The sequence below is a fragment of the Otolemur garnettii genome, unplaced genomic scaffold (genome assembly GCF_000181295.1).
Source record: "Otolemur garnettii isolate 467f Iridium unplaced genomic scaffold, OtoGar3 scaffold00046, whole genome shotgun sequence".
In the NCBI taxonomy this organism is placed as follows: domain Eukaryota; kingdom Metazoa; phylum Chordata; class Mammalia; order Primates; family Galagidae; genus Otolemur; species Otolemur garnettii.
The window spans coordinates 9,650,557-9,673,386 of record NW_003852441.1 but is presented as its reverse complement, the minus strand read 5'-3'; the positions used below and the strand labels follow the sequence as shown (position 1 = coordinate 9,673,386).

The window sequence follows — 22,830 nt, the reverse complement described above, 5'->3', positions numbered from 1 at the left end:
TGAGACAGAGTCTCACTATGTCACCCTCAGTAGAGTGCTGTGGCGTCACAGCTCACAGCAACCTCCAACTCTTGGGCTTAAGCAATTCTCTTGCCTTGGCCTCCTGACTAGCACTACAGGTGCCCACCACAAAGCCTGGCTATTGTTTGGTTGCAATTGTCATTGTTGTTTAGCAGGCCCAGGCTGGGCTCGAACCCACCAGCCTCGGTGTATGTGGCTGGCACCCTACTCAGTGATGGGCACTGAGCCAGGTTTGTTGATTTTTTACATAGTGGCATAATCACCGTGTTCCATAGGAACACTGTGATTTATTACTGAGCCTTTCTCTGCCCGCCGTGGGATCTCTCCTGCCCCCACCCAAGCATCCCCTCTTTCTTCTACCACAACCTTGTTGGATGTTCCTGCCAATCTCAGATGGGAGGAAATCTGTGTACCTTGCTTAGTCAACTGAAAGCGCTCTCTGGGGACCTACTGAGAGAGAGAGAGAGAGAGAGAGAGAGATAGGACAGTGGGTGAGTGTCCTAGGGAAAAAATGGTAGTCATAAAAGTTCAAAAGAAGAAAGTCTGCAATAGGTTGGAGTTTAAATAATTAAGAGGGTAGAAGGACTGTCAGAAATTCGAGAGGTGTGGTGTCTTTGTTCAGGGACATAGGAGTCACTAGGGTCCTTAGCATAGGAAAGGCATTTTGTCTGGAACTTATTCTTTTTGATATTTTGTTTCTTCAGCTGAAAAGTTGATTCTACTTATATTGTCTGTGATCTTGGATATATTTGCATTTATTTTTATCATTCTATGCTTTCTACACATATTTACCCTGCCTTTCCTTCTGTTGGGGGGAGAGGGCTTTCCTCTGCCCCCTCTTCTGCTTATTTTGAATTGATATTTCAGTATTTCTTTATCTCTTCTGGTTTGAGACATATGTATCATATTTCTAATCTTTTAATGATTATTATTAAAATGTCAACATGCATAATTTTAAAGGTCTAATGTTAATGTCCCCGAACAATGCAAGGATCTTGGTTCTTTAATCTCCATTATACTTTTTTTTGGGGGGGGGAAGGCAGGGACAGAGTCTCACTCTGTTGCCCATACTACAGTGCAATGGTCTCAGCCTAGCTCCCGGCAACCTCAAACTTCTGGGTTTGTGTGATCCTCCTGCCTCAGCCTCCCAAGTTGCTGGAACTATAGGCCCCCACCACAATGCTTGGGTAATATTTCTATTTTTAGTGGAGATGGGGTCTCTCTCCTGCTCAGGCTGATCCCAAACTGCTAAGTTCAAGAGATTCTTCCACCTTGACCTCCTAGAGTGCTGTGATTACAGGTGGCCCCTTATACTCTTTTTGATTTAGATATTCTTACAAACAGATAGAAACTGTTGTCTAATATTTTAATACATCCTCCTTTCTTCCCCCAGTTGCTGTAGTAGTAGTAGTTAATTACTATTAGTATAGTCAGCGACTATTTGCATTTACCAATATTTATCATTTTGTTTAGCTCATAGTTTCCAATTTTCCTTCTGATTCAGTTTTTTTTTAAATCTTGAAATGGCTTCTTTTAAAAGAGAATTTCCCAGCCAGTGTACCTTATATGGGTTGTGTGCTGAAATATTAATTTATTCAGCCCCAACAGAGAGTTGGGTCTAGGGCAGCCAGAACCTCCACGGTAATCAGTCATCCATCCCCTGTGCTACAAAACTGTCTCCTTCTGTTTACCTCAGTGTTGCATAAAAACATTTTGTATGTACGACATAATGTGAAAAAGGTTACCCAATTAAAAAGTTCTTTCTGAGGAGCTGTGTTAACAGTAAACACTCTCTATTTGTTTACCTGAAGAGGGCTTTACTTTATCCTCATTTTCCACAGTCGTTTAGCTGGACATAAAACTTCAGAGATTTCAGTTTTCATTTTCATTATAGATGTCCATGGTCAATCTATTTATTATATCCACCATTTTTTATTATTAAAAATATGTAGCCACTGAGGAGAAAGGAAAGGGTATAAAAGAATGTTGACTATCAGTCACTTTTAAATTTCTTATCTGTTACGTTCCCTTTGAGAAATCAAGATGGAAAATGATCCTTCTCGTTTCAGGTGATCTTGGCTGAACTGTACCCCAGTGGATTCCAGCGGTCTTTCTTTGATGAGGAGGACCTGAATACCATTGCAGAGGGAGATAATGTGTACGCCTTCCAAGCCCCTCCGTCACCTGGCCAGGGGATATTCTCAGGTGCTTTGCAGAATTTTATTGGCTTTTATGAGTTATAGGTTTGAGAAGATAGTCTTTTGGTGCTAAAGCATGCAACATCTAGTTTTAGCAGTGGGAACTGTCAGGCTTATTTTTCTAGATAATTTGGTATGCAGATGATTGATATTAAAAGTTATTTAGCTAATAAAGGGATTCCCAAACTTTTGTGTATTTACATATTTACTTATTTGAGACAGAATCTCACTATGTCACCCTCGGTAGAGTGCTGTGGCATCACAGCTCACAGCAACCTCAAACTCTTGGGCTTAAGTGATTCTCTTGCCTCAGCCTCCCAAGTAGCTGGGACTATAGGCATCTGCCAAATGCCCAGCTATTTTTTTTTGTTGTCGTTGTTTAGCAGGCACAGCCTGGGTTCGAACCTGCCAGCCCTGGCATATGTGGCTGGTACCCTAACCACTGAGTTATGAGTGCTGAGCCAGGATTCTCAAACTTTTAGTGAGTATAAGAATCATCTGGAGAACTTGTTAGAGTAGGCTTCTGGGCTCTCCCCACAGAGTTTCTGAGTCTGTGGCCTGAGTGTCTGCATGTCGAACAAGTTCCCGATGGTGCTGGTGCTGCTGGCCTGGGGACCATAGTCTGAGAGTCACTATTCAGGTGCTGGGGTAATCGTCTTCACAACTCTTATGGTTCAAGGTCTGTGTGTGAAGTAAAATTTCCACAAATTTGAATGGTAGATGGCCAAAGAGGTTACTTAAAAAAACCTCTAAACTTTTAAAAAAGAAAATAGTTCCACTTCCTAATGCTTGTCTTTTCTAAACTTAGATTGACTCAATTGGTCAATTTTTAACAGTTTTTAATTTATTGTTCATTATACATGTTGGCACAATTAGCCAATCAAGAAGGCCTATGTTTAAAGGACCTTGAGCCTGTGTTATGATACGTCCCAGAAGAATCCTGTGCTCTGGCCCTATATCCTCAGCCAGCCTAAGTAGCAAGCGCTGAGCCGGATGTTTGCAGTTCTCTGAGTTGTCAAGGAGACTCTGGGCCCTGGAGTCTAGAACAAGACATTGACTAACCTTGATTATGTTACAATGAAGTGACACGAGTCCTCATTGCAAATTCAATCATGGGTAACACAAAATTTCAGAACAGACTGGAAATAGAGGATGGTCCATTTTCTCTATTTCCTCATTTGAAGAGATTTTTACTTTCTCTGTATACTTCTCTGTTGGCTTTCCTGGAAAGTGAATACTCTGAGGGCTCTCTGATGAGGCCTCAAAGCAATCAAAGTTATTTTGGAGTATTTTTCAGATTTCTTAGAATAGTATTAATTAAATTCTTATCCCTATTATGACTAATGGCTGAATACAACCACAACGTATGTGACATTGGTATGCCTGGTGTCAGATGGCACAAGGGCCGTGAACCTTACCATCCCCTTCCCTGACGCCCTCTAGTGTCCCCCATTTGTAGCTGATAGATGCTCAGAGGGAAAGAAGGACTGGAGAGAAGCCAAGGTTCTGGCCCAACTCCTTTAGGAATATGAATGTTATTCTCTCTCCTCCAGCTCATGCATCTGCTCTGCCAGTTTCCCCGCGCTTAGCAGCCTGTGAGGGCCAGCGATTCCCCCTGTCTCTCCACACTGAGAACAAGGTGCTAATCCTCTTCTGTAACTTGGTGGGGTCAGGGCAGCAGGCTAGCAGGTATGTTTAACTTCATCCTTTTTTCATGTGGTGTCTGGGATTTGTTGACCTGTACTGTCTAGAATGAAATTAAATATCTATTTTCAAAGTTAATAAACTAGTAAGAGCGAGTCAGGCACTTACTGACCAAGAGGATCAGAAATAACTGCCTGAGGCTCGGCGCCTGTGGCTCAGGTGGCTAAGGCGCCGGCCACATACACCTAAGGTGGCGGGTTCGAATCCAGCCCGGGCCTGCCAAACAACAATGACGGCTGCAACCAAAAAATGGCCAGGCGTTGTGGCGGGCGCCTGTGGTCCCAGCTACTTGGGAGGCTGAGGCAGGAGACTCGCTTGAGCCCAGGAGTTGGAGGTTGCTGTGAGCAGTGAAGCCACGGCACTCTACCCAGGGGGACAGCTTGAGGCTCCGTCTCAAAAAAAAAAAAAAAAAGAAAAAGAAATAACTGCTTGAAGCAGGTAGCTAACATTGTTCTTTAACATTAAACACCAGGCAGAGGCTTTCCTGTGAATCAGAGGAACAATTATTATTGCTTTTGCCGCTGTTATTTATATTGTGTTATGAGATGTAGGCAGTGTGGTACTGAAGGAAACTGGCTATAAGAGGAGATGAAAGCACTACTACCTGTAGATTATTTGGTTGTCCAGAAAGCCAAGAACTGGAAAGTGATTAGAACTAATGAAAGGGTCCAGAAGGGTGACTGGTTATAAGACAAATATACAAATAGCTCCCTTACATAGTTCAAATAAAGTGTTGAAAGGACAGAACTCCATTAAGATCTATTTAGATTGATAAAATTTCTAAATTGTATACATTTCTAAATTGTATCTGGAATAATAAACTGGTAAGAATAGCCAGAAAATACTAGGAGAAAGTAAAGAAGAAGGAGAGATTGTTTTCCTATTAAAGCAGAATAGAGTTTAATTATTAAAGATGTAATATGGGTAGAAGAATGTATAGTTGAATCAGTGGAGCAGACTAGGCCAAGTATCTGTAAGGATTTATGATATGTGATAAAATGGTGTATTTCATATTACTAAAGACTAAATGAATTATTCAGTAAGTAAGCCTAGGCTAATTGCTTTCTTTCTTTTCACATGTATACATTTCAGATTGATTTGAAAGATAACTGTGGAAAAGGAAACCATAAAGCAACTTTAAAACAATATAGGGGAATATTTACGTCCTTGACGAGGGGGGCTAAATCGGGAGACTACAGATTTTTTAAAAATTTTAAACTAAATTTGAAAAGCAAAGGATGAAGAAAAAATAGTTATGTCATGTGAAGAGATGAAGGATTCACATCCATCATATAAACCCTAACCCTAACCCTCTCCCAGATGAGTGAAACATCTCACCATTTACTCCTGGTAAAATGAGCTGCAGAGATCACCATAAGTTCACAGAAGAAATACAAGGATAGGTTAAAATATTCAGCATCATTAGTAGTAGAAGAAATTCTGATTGCAACAGCAAGATCCTATTTTCCACCTTTCAGATTGTTAAATAATTTTATTTTTTTTGCAGTTTGGCGGGGGCTGGGCTCAAACCCACCACCCCCGGCATATGGAGCTAGCACCTTACTCCCTGAGCCACAGGCGCCACCCTAGATTGTTAAATAATTTTTAGAAGTTGATAATACTCATTCTGGGCTAGATCCCTGATAATGAGTGATGCTGAGAATTTTTTCCTATGCCAGGGAATCAGGCAAGTTGGTAAGGCTTTTCTGGAGGGCAGTTTGGGAACAAATAGCTTTGATTTTCCCTTTCTACTTCTAGAAGTTTATCCTAAAGGAATAATTGACTGTGTGCACCCAGAGGTTATGTACAAGGAAATATCTAGTTCCTGACATTAGCAAGCATCATTTTAAATAAAAATCTGGAAGCAACCCAGATGGCTCACAACACAAGATTAGTTAAATAAACTGATCTGTCCATGGCACAATGGATGCTCTGTGCTCTGGCCTGTCCAGACCTAGCGCCTCATGTTTGTGCTGCGGTTTAGCAAAGTTTGTTTCACATTCTTACCCTGTTGGATCTGCAGTGTGGCCAACCACCAGTGAGTGGGCAGTGATTTGTCCAGCAGCACCCACGGCAGAGGTGGGACCTGCAGGCTCACTGCTGAGGGCTCATTTTCTTGGGATATGGAGAATGTTCCCAGTTAGGAAGGTATTCCTGATACACACAACCAACAGCTGTGTCATCTGTATTATCTCTGTGTTGCTTTTCCTCTGGTTCGAGTGTTGTCTTCCTCTACTCCCTGCTGTAAGGAAATGTGTTTACCAGCCAGCTGGACGTAGGGGCAATCTGTTCACATTGGAGTCTCTCTTTAGTGTTGTATCTCTGGGTCTCTGTTTACACTGCAGTGTCTCCGTTTGCAGTGAAATTCTTTGATCAATAATTTTGTTGTCAGTATACTTCATGGACAAATTTATCGTATTTGGTGCTATTTAAAATTTATACTATTTTTAGTAGGCACATAATTATACATATTTTGGGGGGTACAGTATAATATTTCTGTACATGTACACTGTAACGATCAAATCAGGGTAATTAGCATATCCATCACCTCAAACATTTATTTCTTTCTGTTTGGAAGATTCAGAACCTTCTGGCTGTTTGAAAATGTACAATAAATTATCATTGACTAAGGCCACCCTATACTGCTATAGAATACTAGAACTTACTCCTCCCACCTGGCTGCAATTTTGTGTATGTTAACTAACCTCTTCCTATTCTTGCTTCCCACCCTTTAGGAAGTGCTACTCTACCCTCTGCTTCTTTGAGATCAGCTTTTGTAGCTCCCACATATGAGTGAGAACATGCGGAATTTGTCTTTCCGTGCCTGGCTCATGTCACTTGACATTATGTGCTCTAGGCTCATGGATGTTGCTGCAAACGTGGGCCTTTGTTATTTTTTATGGCTGCATAGTATTCCATTGTGGATATTTTCTTTATCTGTTCACTTGCTGATGGACACTTGGCTATTGTGAATAATGCTGCAATAAACAGAGGTGCAGATGTTCCTTCAACATACTAATTTCCTCTCCTTTGGATAAATACCCAGTAGTGGGATTTCTGGATCATACAGTAGTTCTGTTTTGAATGTTTTGAGAAACCTCCATACTGTTCTCCATAATGGCTATTCTACTTTACATTCCCCCCGACAGTGTATAAGAGTTCCTTTTTTTCCTCCATCCTTGCCAACATCTGCTGTTTTCTGTCTCTTTGATAATAACCATTCTGATGAGGGTGAGATGAGACGTCATTGTGATTTTGATCGGCACTTCCCTGATGATGAGCGATGCTGAGAAGCTTCTCCTATGCCTGTTGGCCATGTGTGTGTCTCCTTCTGAGGAGCCTACTTTTTAATGAGATTGTTTTTTGCTTGTTGAGTTGTTGTGCTTGGCTCTTAACTTTTACCCATTTGAGAAGAAGCCATGATTAGAGCGACCACTCGTGACTGTTGGGTGTCATTATTGTTAGAATAACCTGATTTCCTTGGATTTGTAGGTTTGGCCCACCTTTCCTGATAAGGGAAGACAGAGCCATTTCCTGGGCCCAGCTCCAGCAATCTATTCTCAGTAAGGTTCGCTATCTCATGAAGAGTGAGGCCTCTGTACAGGTCAGTGTGTGTGTGTGTGTGTGTGTGTGCCTTCATGTGTGAGTGGGTGGAACCTAGGAGTAGCTCAGGAGAGCTCGAAGTTTGCTGTTAATGAGCATGTTCATAGTGTTATATAAATAATTTTCATTCATATGTAAGCAAGTAAGTATTTTACAGCTGTAGTGTTTTATTCTTTATGATATTACCAAATACCTTTCATGGACAGAGCATTTTCTTTTTGCTAAATCTTTCAAGATGCTATTGGAATAAAGAACGGTGTTTATGTTATCCTTTTTAATTTTGTGTATATATGGCTTATAATTTTTTCCAGGGGATGGCATATTGTAATAAATTATAACTGTACATTTAAAAACAAATTTCACTGGACATAGTGGCTAATGCCTATAATCCTAGCATTCTGGGAGGCCAAAGCAGATAACTTGCCTGAGCTTAGGAGTTTGAGACCAGCCTGAGCAAGAGCGAGACCCCATCTCTAAACATAGCTGGTTGTTGTGGCGGACGCCTGTAGTCCCAGCTTTTGGGAGGCTGAGGCGAGATGATCACTTGAGCACAAGAGTTTGAGGTTGCTGTGAACTGTGACACCATGGTACTCTAACCAGGGCAACAAAGTGAGACTCTATCTCAAACAGACAAACAAGCACCCCCAGAAATTTCAATGGACTTGAGATATAATTTCTATGGAAAATAGATGATTATGTCCAGATATAAAATTCTAGACATTAAAATAATTTGCTTAGTCTTTTTTAAAAAGCTGAGGTAAAAGTTCAAGGGACAATTTTTTTTCCTCCTTCACTTATTTATTCTCAGCTTGATAGTTTTCAAACTAAAACAACATATTTAAAAAATCATTGACTTTTTTTTAGCTCTCATATCAGGAACTATTCTAATTGTTGCTTGACATAGAAGCTGTTGATTTTTAGGGTTAGATCAGTAGTGTGTCAGATTCGTTTTCCCCTCACTGTTCTAGTGAGACCTTTTCAGTTGGGAGATATATCCAGCTTATCTCAGAGATAGTTCCTCATAATTCGTGTTCTTTCCCACTCAGGGAAAACCATATGTTTGATGTAGGATTTATACCAAATATCACTTTGTTAAAGACCTTCACTACATTTGTATCAACTTTTATCTCTAAAGAATTTTGTTCACTGTGCGACAGAGCAGATCCGCCACAGCACCCAAATTAGAAACTAACTTCTTTGCAAGTAGGTCAGCATAGCTAGTAATAGTTTTAGCCTCCCCAGGCCTTGAGCTACTGACTATAGAAAGTGGACAAGATCACTTTCATGTGAACATTAACTCAGCTGTCCTTGCCTTCCACCTGTGCACACATTTATACCAGAGGCCCCCATACCTCTGTGGTCATTTCAACTTTAGAAACTGATCAAGCCATCAGTGGGACCATCAGAATCTTAATGCAGGCAACCTCCCTACCCAGCCATGGTGCTTTTCTCAGATCCAATGGTCAATGTGTGGTCAGGCTTGATTTTCTGTAGGAATCAGGAATTCTAAATGGTTGAAAGGCTCCCAAGCTAGGGCACCCATTTAACCCATAATTCTTTCAATATTATATTAAATACTGGCTCAATTTGATAATAATTACAGGAGAATATACATATTTACAGTTCTCAACGTGGAACTGAAGAGACTTAAGCATAGTGTATTTTTTTTTTTAAGACAGAGTTCCCCTCAGTAGAGTGCAGTGACATCATAGCTCACAGCAACCTCAAACTCTCGAGCTCAAGCTGTCCTTTTGCCTCAGCCTCCCAAGTAGCTGGGACTTCAGGCAACTGCCACAATGCCCAGCTATTTGTTTAGAGATAGGGTGTTGTTTTTACTCAGGCTGGTCTTGAACTCCTGAGCTCAAGCAACGCAACTGCCTCTGCCTCCCAGAGTGCTAGGATTACGGGCATGAGCCTCCACGCCTGGACCCCAAGCATAGTGTATTGATGGTTCAAAAACTAATCTTCCTGGCCAAGAATAGAGGACAGGCAGATATTCTTACAAAAGTGACCAGTTTGCTGAACAGAATTAATTTGCAAGTACTATGAAAAAAAAAAAGACTTCTCATTATCAAAGCGTTTTTATAGCACTTTGTGTACCGGGGTATGTAAGGCCAGCACTGTCTCTTTGCATGCAGGCAGGATGGGCTGCTTGCATGTAGATGTGAGTGCCTTGATGACAAGTGTCCTTGGCATCCAAACATTCTCTTTGGGAAGACTACCCTTATGAGGCCAATCCTGAATCAAAGCCCCTGGAGTCAGCTTGCTTCCAGCCATTGATTTTCTCTTTGTTGATGTCATGGACCAACTAGAATGTGATTATAGTTTAGTTAAACATGCAAACTCCCTGAACTCCACCCTTAACATCTGGGTTCCGGTTTACTTACCACCCTCGTGTCCTATTTCCTCTGCACACATCAGCCACCACAGCCAAAGGGACCGGCTTGCAGCTCTCTGCACCTGTTCGGGATCGTTCTGTCTTCCTGTGTGCTGTTTCTCTTTTCTGGAATTATAATGCTTTCCTCTTCTTCCCCAGTCATGATTCAACCTATGCTTCATCAATGTTTTTTAAGTAAAGATGTCTGCCATTTACCTTTGTCAGAGTTTGTAAGAAAATTTTATTTTTTTCTAGTTTGTAGCCAAATATTTGAATGAAGATCTCATTGATTTTTTTTTATTGGGGTAAAATATACATAAGCATTTGTTTAACTGTTGATAAATGTAAATTAATTATGTTCACCATGTTATATAATCACTGCTATTATCTATATCTAACATTTTTCATCATCTGCAAGAAAACCTTTGTACCGATTCAGCAGTTCTCCATTCTCCTCTCTCCTCATCCCCTTGTAACCAGCATTCTAATTTACGTCTCTATGAATTTACCTGTCCTAAGTACCTCTGATAACTAGAATCATATGATATATATTCTTTTATGTCTAGTTTATTTTTTGTACTATGTGTCAGAGTGTCCCTTTTTAAGGCTGAATAAAATTCCATCATGTGTACACACTACATTTAGTTTATCTAGTCACCTGTTGATTGACGCTTGGGTTGTTTTGTTCTTTCAGTTACTGTGAATAATGATGCTATGAACATCAGTGTACAAATATCTGTTCAAGCCTCTACCTTCAATTCTTTTGGATCTATACCTAGGAGTAGAATTAATACGTTATACAGTAGTTCTATATTTAACCTTGAACTTTCGTCTATAACTGTTTATTCTACATTCTCATTAGTGAGGCACACAGGTTTACCATTTCTCCACATCCTTGCCAATACTTATTATTTTTCTTTCTTAAAATTTTTTAATTTTTGAGATAGGGTCTCTGTCACCCTGGTAGAGTGCCTTGGCATCATAGCTCACAGCAATTTCAAACTCCTGGGCTCAAGTGGTCTTCTTGCCTCAGTCTCCCTAGTTGCTGGGAATACAGGCACCTGCCATGATGCCTGGCTAAATTTTCTATTTTTGGTAGAGAGGGGTCTCACTCTTCCTCAGGCTGATCCAAATGACTGAACTGAGGCAATCCGCCTGACTCAGCCTCCTAGAGTGCTAGGATTACAGGTGTGAGCCACCACAACTGGCCAGTTTTTAATTGTTTTTATTATAACCATCCTGGTAGGTGGAAAGTGGTATCTCTTAGCGGTCTTGGTTTGCGTTTCTCTGATGCCTAATGATGTTGGCCATCCTTCCATGTGCTTATTGGCTGTCTGTATAATTTTGGAGAAATATCTGTTTAAGTCCTTTTCTCATTTTGTTCCACTTAATTTTTATTTGTGTATTTTTTATTTTATTATTATTATTATTTTTGAGACAATCTCACTGTCTCACCCTCGGTAGAGTACAGTGGCATCACAGCTCATAGCAACTTCACAGTCCTAGGCTCAAGTGATTCTCTTGCCTCAGCCTCCCAAGTAGCTGGGACTACAGGCACCCACCACAATGCCCAGCTATTTTTTTGTGATTGTCATTGTTGTCTTAGCAGGCCCAGGTTGGGTTTGAACCTGCCAACCTCAGTGTATGTGGCCGATGCCCTGCCCACTGAGCTATGGGTGAAGCCCTCCACTGAATTTTTAAGCAGCATCTTTGACTTAAACATAGCATTGATCATAAGACTCACTTCAAGGTTTGGCGCCCGTAGCACAGTGGTTATGGTGCCAGCCACATACACTGAGGCTGGCGGGTTTGAGCCTGGCCTGGGCCAGCTAAACAACAATGACAACTGCAACAAAAAATAGCTGGGCACTGTGGTGGGCGCCTGTAGTCTCAGCTACTTGGGAGGCTGAGGCAAGAGAATCACCTAAGCCCAAGAGTTTGAGGTTGCTGTGAGCTGTGATGCCATGACACTCTACTGAGGGTGACATAGTGAGACTCTGGCTCAAAAAAAAAAAAAAAGACTCACTTCAGTTTCAGAAATGTTAGAATACAATAAAATGCGTATCTTAGAATAAAAGCTACAGTAGTATCTCCTTATGTGCTTATCTTAAAATGTATACTTGTTCGTTTTGAGTGCCGTGTGTAAAGTATACATTAACTTGCCTTTTGGTAATTTCCCTATTGTGGTGATGATAATCACCTTAGTAAAGTAGCTTAAGTTACTTACTAATAAAAATTAACATAATTGTTTATTTTCCATTAACTGTATGTATCTGCTTGAGTTAAACCATTTGTTACTTCAATACATGGTGTTCATTTTGTTTAGGTAGATTTAATATGCTGAGCGCAGTATTACATCACCACATTCAAAGGTATAGTGTGAATCTTTGAAAAAAAAATAATTTTTCTGTATTTTAAATACCAGTTATTAAAAGAATGTTCCAAATACGCTATAGAAAAAAAATGATGACATTTTAAAGTGTACGTGGCACTTGCAGTCTAGCTTACACTGACTTAGGGGCTACGTGACGATCCATCTCTCTTCTTGTCCTGCAGAGCCTGGGCTCTCTGTTCTCCATCCGGGTTGTGGGGCTGTCTCTGGCCTGCAGCTACTTGTCTCCAAAGGACAGCCGGCCCCTCTGTCACTGGGCGGTTGACAGGTAGGATGCTTTCTTATTTGGCTGGCCTCCTTTGAGGCTGTGTCTGAGGGAGATGGCTCTCAGTGTTAGCTAGTCCTGCTCAGGGACCTTCAGCACCAACCATCACGAAGGGTCCTTGGGCACCTTCTGCACTTTGAACCCTGACTGCTAGAGAGTTACTATTAATATTACGGCCACTTCAAAGACAGGGGGCACTGTGGGTTTCAGAGACTGTTAACTTGCTCACACTTATACAGCTAGTTAATGGTCAAGTCCAAATTTGAACCCAGATTGTTCTAAGTAAAAAACCAACTTGAACTGGACTGTCTCCCTAGGGTAAGTGAGAATGTGCCCCTGATCATTGGTTCCACATAGCCAGAGACTGTGGACTACAGCTGAGGGATGACATTCACGTGCCTGTGTCTCTGGTGGCTTTGATTTCTGATTCCCCACATACTCACTTACTAGGCAGCCTTGCAAAGCCATGCCCAGTGTCAGCACGCCACCTGATCTATGAGGTAGTTTTGCTTTGTCATTTTCCCATAGACCCAAGTTTCTCTGTAAAGAAACTCTGATTTCCTGCCTTGGCCAGCCAAAGCTGACTCAGTCCACAATGTAGCAATGGGCCTCCTCCTCTCTAAAGAGAACAGGAGCCAGGATGGGGGCAGGCCCAAAGGTTCTGTGACCCACATCTCATCCACATCCTCCTTAGTAGTAGATGTTTTACAAGGTTGGGGAGGCAGGGAGATGTCAGCCAGGGCCTGCTTGGTGTGACAAGAAAAGGGAGCCCTGGAGAGAAGGACTTCCCCCAGTGCTCAGCCCCAGAGACAAGAACTTGTTACTCAAGTGGGTTCTGCAGACGCAGTGCCAGCCTTCTAGCTGACTCTCACTGGTCCAGGACAAGAACTTGAGAGGAAGCATTTAGAAATGTTAAAACAGAGCAATTTAAAATATGTTAAATATGATAATTTCTAATAATGGAACCTGTGTTTTATATATCTTTCCCCACTACATTTTTATTTTTTATAAGAGTATTTATGTATAGTGGTTTGAAAACAAACCAACAGACTGGTCTTTCACCATCAGTCATTTGAGGAGCTCTGAGAAAGACTGGAGTTGGCCACAAGTCACCTCCCTAGAAGGCCCTCCCTGAGGCCACACCCTCCTGGCTAACACCTTTCATTCACCTGACCTGTCACTGTGGTCTGGGCCCTCCCAGGGTGTAGCCCTCCACGGCATCTGATGCCTCCTTCACAGGGCCCTCCAGCCCCTGCCTGCTTATTCTAACACCTCCAGTTCCTCTAGAAATTTCTTTTTTGTTGAATTGTGATAAAATACACATGACATAAAGTTTATTATTTTAAACTTTTTCTTTGAGACAGAATCTCACTATGTTGCCCACAACTAAAGTGTCAAGCGTTGGCCTAGCTTATAGCAGCCTCAAACTCTTGGGCTTAAACAATCTTCCTGCCTCAGCCTTCTGAGTAGCTGGGACTACAGGTGCCTGCCTTTATGCCTGCCTGTTTTTTTATTTTTTGTAGGGAAAAGGTCTTGCTCTTGCTCAGGCTAAGCTCAAACAATCCACCTGTTTCTACCTCCCAGAATGCTATGATTACAAGTGTGAGCCACCACACCCAGCTTGAGAGAAAGACTTTTTGAAGATAGTTTGGTGGGCAGAGGGCTAGGGCACTGGGTCTGATGATTGGCATGGGATGAACTCAGGGGTGGGAAGCAGAGATTATCTTCTCAGATGAGAGATTTCCTGGGTGGGCTGTTCTCAAGGCTGTTGGATCCCTTCCCACACTTATCCATGTGTCCAGTTGATGTCAGTGGGTGCCCCTAGGAATGCAGAATCTGAAAAATGCTTCAAAGACCAGTGTTAGGCTTTGTAATAGCAACGTTATCTAGAGAAGCTCATATCTTGGGCTTCCATGGCAGTCTTTATCTCTAGAGGGATTTGGAGAGTCACAAACTCTGGACCTGTCCGGGAGGCCGTAACAGGTTACACCAGTAGGGAAGTTAGGGAACAATGGCTGGTTAGCTTCTGGCTGTCTCTATATTTTTGTAAAAATCAGAATTTGATTGCTGTTTATACTTATGGCTTTACATTATTTTAATATGGATGGTTTCGCCCTTAGGTGGCCGCCTAGTCCCTGCAGCATAAAGCCCACTCTTCCGAGGGTGGCCTACAAGGCCTGCCCTCTCCCACTGTGGCCTGCTGCTCGCTGTGCCTTGGCTGTTCTAGCACACACCCTACCCTCTACCTGCAGAGCTCTCTACCTGAAAGACACTTTTCCTTCTGGTTCACCTGGTGACTCCTGCTTGTCTATCCTCCAGAGCAGCCTGGGTGCACTGTCCCTGAGTCCCCAGACACAACCTGGCTGCATTATGATGATTTCTTTGTGTGTGTCCCCTAGTAGTCTCTGAGCTTCTTAATGGTAGAGATCATTAAGTGCCTGCATTGGCGTCCCTGCATCAGTATGGAACAAGGGCCTCTCTCTGGTCGGAATCAGAGCTGGATTTGGGAGATGGGTGGTGATCACACTGTCCAGGGAATAGTGGTTTCCATGTGTGAAGGGAACTCCAGGCCACAGCCACCCCTCTGCCCTTTGTGTGACTTGTTCTACAACAGAGCTGGGGCATGAAGATCCAGCACTAGTGTACAAGTCCAGTTCTCCTTTTCCATTCCCGTGTTTAGATTCCACTTGAAAAGTAGACCATGGATGGAGGCAGAAAGAGAGAGAAAATGTTAACCTTATTGGTAAAATGAATTACAGAAAGAATGTGCTTAGATGTGAGTCCTACTTGACTTCTGTTCCCCTAGAATTAAATTACACTCTCCCTCACCCCTCGTCAAGGCAGAGGTCCCCATTCGCAGGTCTCCCTCATTGTGGGGATGGGAGAATCTGGGAGACTTGAAAGAAATTTGGTTCTAGGCCTCCTTGATGTGTCTCCTCTGAATGAAATATTTGCCTCAAACCTCTAGTCTTCTATGTGCAGGGCAGAGCTGCTTCCAGAATACCCTGAGCATGGGTGAGGGGGGATGCCAGGCTGCTCAATGCAGGACACAGGAAGGGGGATGGAGTTGGGGATGGGTGTAGCCACTCACCCTCTCCCAAACCCACCAACCAGATAAGATGCTTAGGGGAAGGAGGAGGCTCACAGCTTGGTTCTTGGACAGGTGAGGCAGTGCGATTAGCATTTGTCTGGACACAGTAGGGTTTGCTTAGCTGTCTCGGCTCTGCCACGACTCTGGTGGAGACCAGTCAGTGCTCATGCACAGGATTTTGTGCCTTCCATGAGCTCAGGACTTTTTGTTCAATCATCTTGGTGACAGTTTGGGACTCATCTGATAACCATCACCACCATCACCCTGCCACCTGCCTTCTTCTTGCAACAAATTCTAAATGTTCTTTTGGATGCAGACTTTGCCATCGCTTGTATCTGTACTTCTTGATTTCAAGCTAAGTTGTCCACTTGGCTTTTGTTCCATCTCTTCTGCACTGAGCCTTCATAGCCCGAGCAGCTGGAAGAGGTTGTAGCATTCCCTGCATTGAGCTTTTTTATGCGTTGGAGGGTTTGGAAGAAGACCTCGTAGGCAGTGGACATGAACTTGAAGCTGCTCCTTCTGCATTGTGATGGGGGAAGTTAGCAACTCCCTTTGGGCTTCATCAGAATCAGATATTTGTGTAGGACCGTGGAGTAGAACTGCCCTGGAGACATTGAGAAGCTAGCAGGGCCTGCAGTGGGACAATCCATCTGTGTCCTTTAGTAACCAAAAATCCCTAGGGCTTGCAAGCTCCCACCAGAGTAAGGGGAGGGCCTCAAGCTGCGGGTGTGGGACTAAGCCCTCAGCAGACTTAGCAGTGCCCCAGACACTGTTTTGGGTTATAGGCAGTTTGGGATATTACTGTCTGGAACATCAGGTTGGTGTTGGAGGCAGATTGCTGAGCCCTACAGAGTGGTGGGAAGGAGGCTCTGTGTCCTCTGATGGTCTGCTTTGTTCTCTCCTCAGAGCTTTGCACTCCAGGAGGCCAGGAGGTCCACCCCATGTAAAGCTGGCTGTGGAGTGGGATAGCTCGGCCAAGGAGCGGTGAGTTCAGTGAATTTCCCTCCTGCAGAGTTGAGTCAGGGGTTGCCTAGACCCAGTGTTTCCCAGTGTGACCAGAAGGCATAGCCCTGTCCCCTAGGAGACCTTAGTGAGATTTGTCTGTGTGTAAATAACAATGACAGTCAGAGTAAGGATGTCTCAGTGGCTGTGTTAGGAGTGCTGTTAGCAGCAGTGGTAAATGGTTGTGTATCACCTACCCACTCAGCTCCACTCACCACTGCCAGCCGCTGCTCTGAACACTCCACACATATGCCATTTGCTCAGTCTTCACCGCAGCCTGCATGTGGACCCTGTAATCCATGTTCCTCAGAGGCATGATGGGACCAAGGCACAGGGAGGATCGGCAGTTGCTTAAGGGCACATTGCTCATACTTGGCAGAGCTGGGATTTGAACCCAGGCCATCTGGCCCGTATCTGTGCTCTTAATCACCATACCTGGTTGCCACTGGGTGCACCAGTCTTACTTTGAAAAAGGACATTGTTCAGTGCAGTAAGTACTTATGGATCTTCAACTAGGCACTAGGCCCTGTGCTAGGATGTGGGGGAACAAATATGTCCAAGACATGGTCCCTGCAAGAGCTGGTGGGGGAGAGAATAATTCCAGTAAAGCAGAGTGAGTGCTGAGAAAGAAGCATGCAAAGTGGTTCCCCAGGAGCCCCCAGAAAGGGCGTGGGAGCTTACCTGGCTGGCTCCTTCCTCTAGGTTTGCTAGGTAGAGACCTAGCTGAGCCCCCCTCCCCGGAGGGCCCTGAGTGCCGTGCGTGCTTTCTCCGTGCAGACTGTTTGGGAGCCTCCAGGAGGAGCGGGCCCGGGATGCTGACAGCGTGTGGCGACAGCAGCAAGCGCACCAGCAGCACAGCTGCACGCTGGACGAATGCTTTCAGTTCTACACCAAGGAGGAGCAGGTCCCACCCTGGGGGTCCGCACCCCGGCCGGGAAGGGGGCTAGCTACCCTTTTGGTGGGTTGGCACGAGTCTCAGGGACCTCACGGCTCGGGTGGCTTCCTTTCTAGCTGGCCCAGGATGATGCCTGGAAGTGTCCGCATTGCAAAGTCCTCCAGCAGGGGATGGTGAAGCTGAGTTTGTGGACCCTGCCTGACATCCTCATCATCCACCTCAAAAGGTTCTGTCAAGTGGGTGAGAGAAGAAACAAGCTCTCCACGCTGGTCAAGTTCCCCCTTTCTGGACTTAATATGTCTCCCCACGTGGCCCAGAGAAGTACCAGCCCCAACCCCGGGCCAGGCCCCTGGTCTCCCTGGAAGCAGCCAGCCTGCCTGCCCACTGCCTACCCGCTGGACTTCCTATACGACCTGTACGCTGTCTGCAACCACCATGGCAGCCTGCAAGGTGGGCATTACACAGGTGAGCCTCACCCTGCCTCTCTGTGCCCAGCAGCCGCAGCCACATGTTGTGGCTGTGGCCTGAACCTCAAGAAAACACCCCTGAAACTGATGCTGCTGGAGTGCTGAGAGTGACGTGACTCCACACTCCCCTCACACCTGGGCACGTGCAGTGGTGGAGGGGACCTGACCCCCGCTGTGGCACCCACGTTGAGCTAGGTTGGAGGTTGGAATATAATGTTTGTTACTAGTGAGTTTTCAACCATATCAAATATAGGAGGCTAATTATTGGAAACAAGAGAGTGACATTTACCCTCCAATGTGAGTCAACGTAGGGAATCTTATCAAATTTGGTATCTTTTTCTATAGGTTAATTTTCATTTTTATTCCCCTGGGGAATTGGAGAGCAGTAGATGAATGAAAGGACAGAAATAAAAAGCTGGGTAACAATTGTTCATTTCCATCCCTTTAAGCGCTTTTAGAGAATGTCATGACTGGTCCTTTTTCTCAGTTATATTCTTTGCTTCTCTCCACCGAGGCATCTAGATGATAGTGGGATGGCTGCAGGAGAGCTGCAGGGAGCTGTGGGTAGCAGCCTCAATCGGGTGTCTCTACTATGGAGGGAGCAGTGGAAGGTGGTCTGTGTGGTGCTGAAGATGCCGGGAGGTTTAGCGCACAGCCCCTACCTTAGAGGGTGGTACAGACACCCACAGAGAGAAGAGAAAAATGAGTCTGGGGACCACCTGCAGGGACAGGGAGGTTTTGGACAATGGGCTTACACTGGGCCAGTCTGTACTGATCACACCTAAGGTTACAGGGGACATCAAAGCCACTCTCAGCTCCTAGGCAATGCCTATGCCACTGTGCGGTGCCACCCTGTTCTTCCACAGCTGTCCTGTTCCAGATGAGAGGGGTTCCCACCTTCATAGCCCATAGGACTATTCTGTCCAGCCACTTCCCCAGTCTTGCTTCTCTAGGCTAGGATCAGCCCAGCTTAAATCCCTTGTGATCCGTAGATACCTTGGGAGCTATCTCTCCTGCCGTGTTAACCTTGGATGTTTCTTACTAACAGCATTATAGCTGTATCTCTGAATAAGGACAGCTGGAGTCACATGCTGAATGTCCAGAGCGCCTTATCTATAAACCCACGGGGCGGCCCCAACATATATTAAGAGCATCCATGCCAAATCACGTGAGAGCTGGGAGTAGGACAGGAATGAGAAGCATTGGTGTGTGTGCACTCTGAACCCCGACTTATCAAAAGCAAAATGCAGGTCCTTCCTAGGAGTGAGCATTAAAGACTAAAATCCCCAATTTGGGGAAGGTGGTTTGGTGGCACAAGGAGACCCCATTCCTGGGAGGTTCCCCTTGCAACCTTCCCGGGATCTGTGTTTGTTCACACAATGTGCCACAGCCTTCCAGGGAAAAGCCTGCTCACTACTAACACCGAAGAGAGAAAAGCCCAAGAGGAAGAGGGGGGCAGTGATCTGGGCCTGTCGCTCGCATCAGTGTCAGCTTACACTCACGACAGCTCTGAGTTGCATGTTAAATGGCAGAGCCAGAGGTTCACACGGGCCCACTCTGGCTCCTGATTCCCCAGATTCCACACTGCAGAGATGAGGGACCCCTAACATGAATAAGTCCCCAAGCTGCACAGGGCATTATAGTGAGCATCGATGCCCTCACTTAAGGGAAATACACCCTCTAGTAGCTTTGCAGGGAGGAGAGAAGGCAACTTGACATTTCGAGTTCTTGCATGTCAGAAAATGCCTTTATTCCCACACCTGATTCATGGGTTGGTTGGACATAGAATTCTACATGGAAAATCATTTTCCCACAGCCTTTGAGCAGGCAGAGCAGCATGGGGAAAGGGCTCTGGAGTGAGATCTTGCTGTTGAGATGGGTCAGGCCAATTTAATTTCTGTTCCTTTGTCTGGGATCTGTTTTTCATTCTGGAAGCTTTCAGGTTCTCTGTCACGGTGCTTTGGAATTTCATGGGAGTGTGCTTTCCTGCGGGTCTGTCTTCAGTCCTGGTGCTGGGCACTTGAGAGGCTCTGTGTGTCTGCAGATGTGTGATCTTCAGGTTCGAGAAGTTTCCTTATGCTTGGTTTTTAAATATTTTTTGGATAGAAAATACATTCCTATGGTTAAATATCAAATAGGGGGCAGGACACAGTGAACAGTCTTGCGCTTACCCTCATCTCCCGTCTATCCATTCCAAAGCACTTACTCGTTTTTTGTGTGTCCTTCAGAGTTTCTGTGTACCAAAAGGAGCAGATATACACAGAGCTGTTCTTGGTGCTCCTCACTCCCTTCTAAACACAAGGGAGTGTTCAATACTATGCACATAATTCTATACCTGGCTTTCTTTACTTAGTAATGTATCTCAGGGATCTTTCTATATTGGTACACTGAGTCCTAAGGCATTCTTTGTTTGAAACAATTGCTTAGTGTTTCATTGCCTGCATGTTTCACAGTTTATTTCACCAATGTCCTTTTCATGGACTATCGGGTTGTTTTCAAATTTTAATTGTAAGAGGAGTTCAGGAATGACTTTGTACATTGTGTCACTAGGTGTATTGTGAACTTCCCCTCTCTGTGGTAGGCAGAATAAAGATCTCCCAAATGTGTCTACCTTCTAATCCTGGGAACCTGTGACTATGTTATGTTACCTGGTAAGGGAGACTCCCAGTGGTTAATCTGCTGACTTTAAGAGATGATCCTGGGCTCGGCACTTGTAGTAGCTCAGCGGCTAGGGTGCCAGCCACATACACTGGAGCTGGTGAGTTCGAATCCAGCTCAGGCCTGCCAAACAACAAAGACAACTGCAACCAAAGAATAGCAGGGCATTGTGGCAGGTGCCTGTAGTCCCAGCTACTTGGGAGGCTGAAGTAAGAGAATCACTTAAACCCAAGAGTTTGAGGTTGCTGTGAGCTGTGACGTCACAGCACTCTACCGAGGGGGACAAAATGAGACTCTGTCTCAAAAAAAAAAAAAAAAAGAAAAAGAGATGATCTTGGATTGCTCAGGTGGGACAAGTAGAATAACTGGTCCTTTAAATGCGGAAGAGTTAGTGATGTCAGCTGGGAAGGACCCAACCTGTACTGGCCATTGCTGGCTTTGAAGATGGCAGGGGGCCTGGAAGCTGGGACTGTGTGGTGGCCTCGAGGAGCAGGAGAAGGACATTTTCCCCAGAGCCCGCAGCTCCGTCAGCTCTGTACTTGTCGGCTCGGCTGACACCTTACGTTTTTGAGCAGTAAGACCCTCTTTTAGATTTTTTTATTTCAGGACTCTAGAATAATAAACCTATGTTGTTCTAAGTGTGGGGGATCTGTCACAGTGGCACTAGAAAGCCCAAACATTTCCCAGCCATCTCCGATGTACCTTCTCTCTCATTTGTCATTTCCTTGTCTTTTTCCGTTTACTCTCGGAGATTTTCCTCAACTTCATCTCCTAGCTGTGCCACTGAATGCTTTCATTTCTGCTGTCATAATTTTAACTTGTGAGTAAGTAAGTACTCCTTCTTGGCCTGGATTTCCTCTTCAGAGCATCCGGTTCTGTTGTTGGCCCTCACCTGCCCGGGCCTCTTGTATTCCTGCTTGTGAGCGGCTCCGCCCTCCCCTCCCCTCCCTCAGCGGCTGCCCACCGCCCCCCTGGGGGCTGGCCTCTCCACAGCAGAGCCTTGCTTTCCTTTCTGTTGTCTTTGGACATTGTGGGTTTATGCCTTTTTGATTTTTTTACTTTCTGAAAGTGTGGTCATTTCGCTACGTTTCAGGTTTTTAGACATCTCAGATGTCTTCTGTTTGATTTAAAATATGTTGACTAGGTAATGCATTTCTTTATTTCAAAATACAGAAATGTCTTTTCTATATGTCTTTTTCACACAGCCTGAAAAAGACGAGAAGGTAAAAAGTCTTGATTCCCATCTTTGTCCGTTATCTGTCCCTTCCCCATTCAAGGGTAGCCACTTTAATAGTTTCTTGTGTGTTCTTCCATAGTGTTTAAAATGTAAAATACAAGCAACTGTGATTATATTTTCACACATACATATATGTTTTCATTTCCTATTTCATATATTTGCTCCCATTCCCTAATTTGTTGCATCTGGGTGCCCCCCCCAAATTTGTCTTCGAAATCTTTTCATATTTCCATTTATTGAAACTTCTCCATCCTCTTCTATAAATGTACTGAGTAAGTGTAGCAATATGAATAGTGCCCTATAGATGGACAGTGGGCTCATTCATTGTTTTGCTGTAACAAATATTGCCATCAAAGCCCTTTATGTTTGTGATTTTCCAAATGTGTAAGTTTATTGGTAGAATAAATTCTCAGAATTGCCCTGTATGGATAAATAGCCCTGCACAAACGGCTGTAGGAATTTTCACTCCTACAAGATTAAGAGAATGTCTGTTTCCCAGCAGCCTCTCGAGTAGAATATGCTGTTAAGCTTTTGGATTTTCACCAGTATAACAGGTAGAAAATGGTATCGCAGTATAAATTTCATATTCAGCTTCTTCATCATGTGAGCTTGAACATCTTTCCATATGTTTGAGCCACAGTGATTTTTTTTCTGTCAACCATCCACATCCTTTAATTGCTTTTAAATAGATCATTGTTCATTTTTCCCCATCAATTTCTATGTGCTCTAGTGACTATATATAAGATTCACATCTTTTCTGTAATATAAATTTTAAATATCTGTTCCCTATATAGTATCCGTCAGTTAACTATTCCTGTCATAATTTTTTTTTTTTTTAATTTCAGGTTACTATGAGGATACAGACAATTAGGTTACAATGTTTGCATTTTTTTTTTTTTTTTGAGGCAAAGCCTCAAGCT

General features: G+C 44.0%; 1 protein-coding gene across 2 annotated transcripts in view; it reads left to right on the top strand.

Moving 5' to 3' along the window:
* Positions 1–22,830, top strand: part of USP43 (ubiquitin specific peptidase 43) — a 68,281-nt gene that overhangs the window by 28,209 nt on the left and 17,242 nt on the right. The window contains exons 6-12 of one of the 2 annotated variants that reach the window (XM_012805959.1): positions 2,091–2,226; positions 3,773–3,908; positions 7,416–7,527; positions 12,460–12,563; positions 16,558–16,635; positions 17,431–17,557; positions 17,665–17,998. In XM_012805959.1, the coding sequence (XP_012661413.1) occupies positions 2,091–2,226; positions 3,773–3,908; positions 7,416–7,527; positions 12,460–12,563; positions 16,558–16,635; positions 17,431–17,557; positions 17,665–17,998 (1,027 nt within the window). Of the gene's footprint in view, positions 1–2,090; positions 2,227–3,772; positions 3,909–7,415; positions 7,528–12,459; positions 12,564–16,557; positions 16,636–17,430; positions 17,558–17,664; positions 18,014–22,830 lie in introns of both variants that reach the window. The other variant, XM_003791095.1, reaches the window with a different exon arrangement.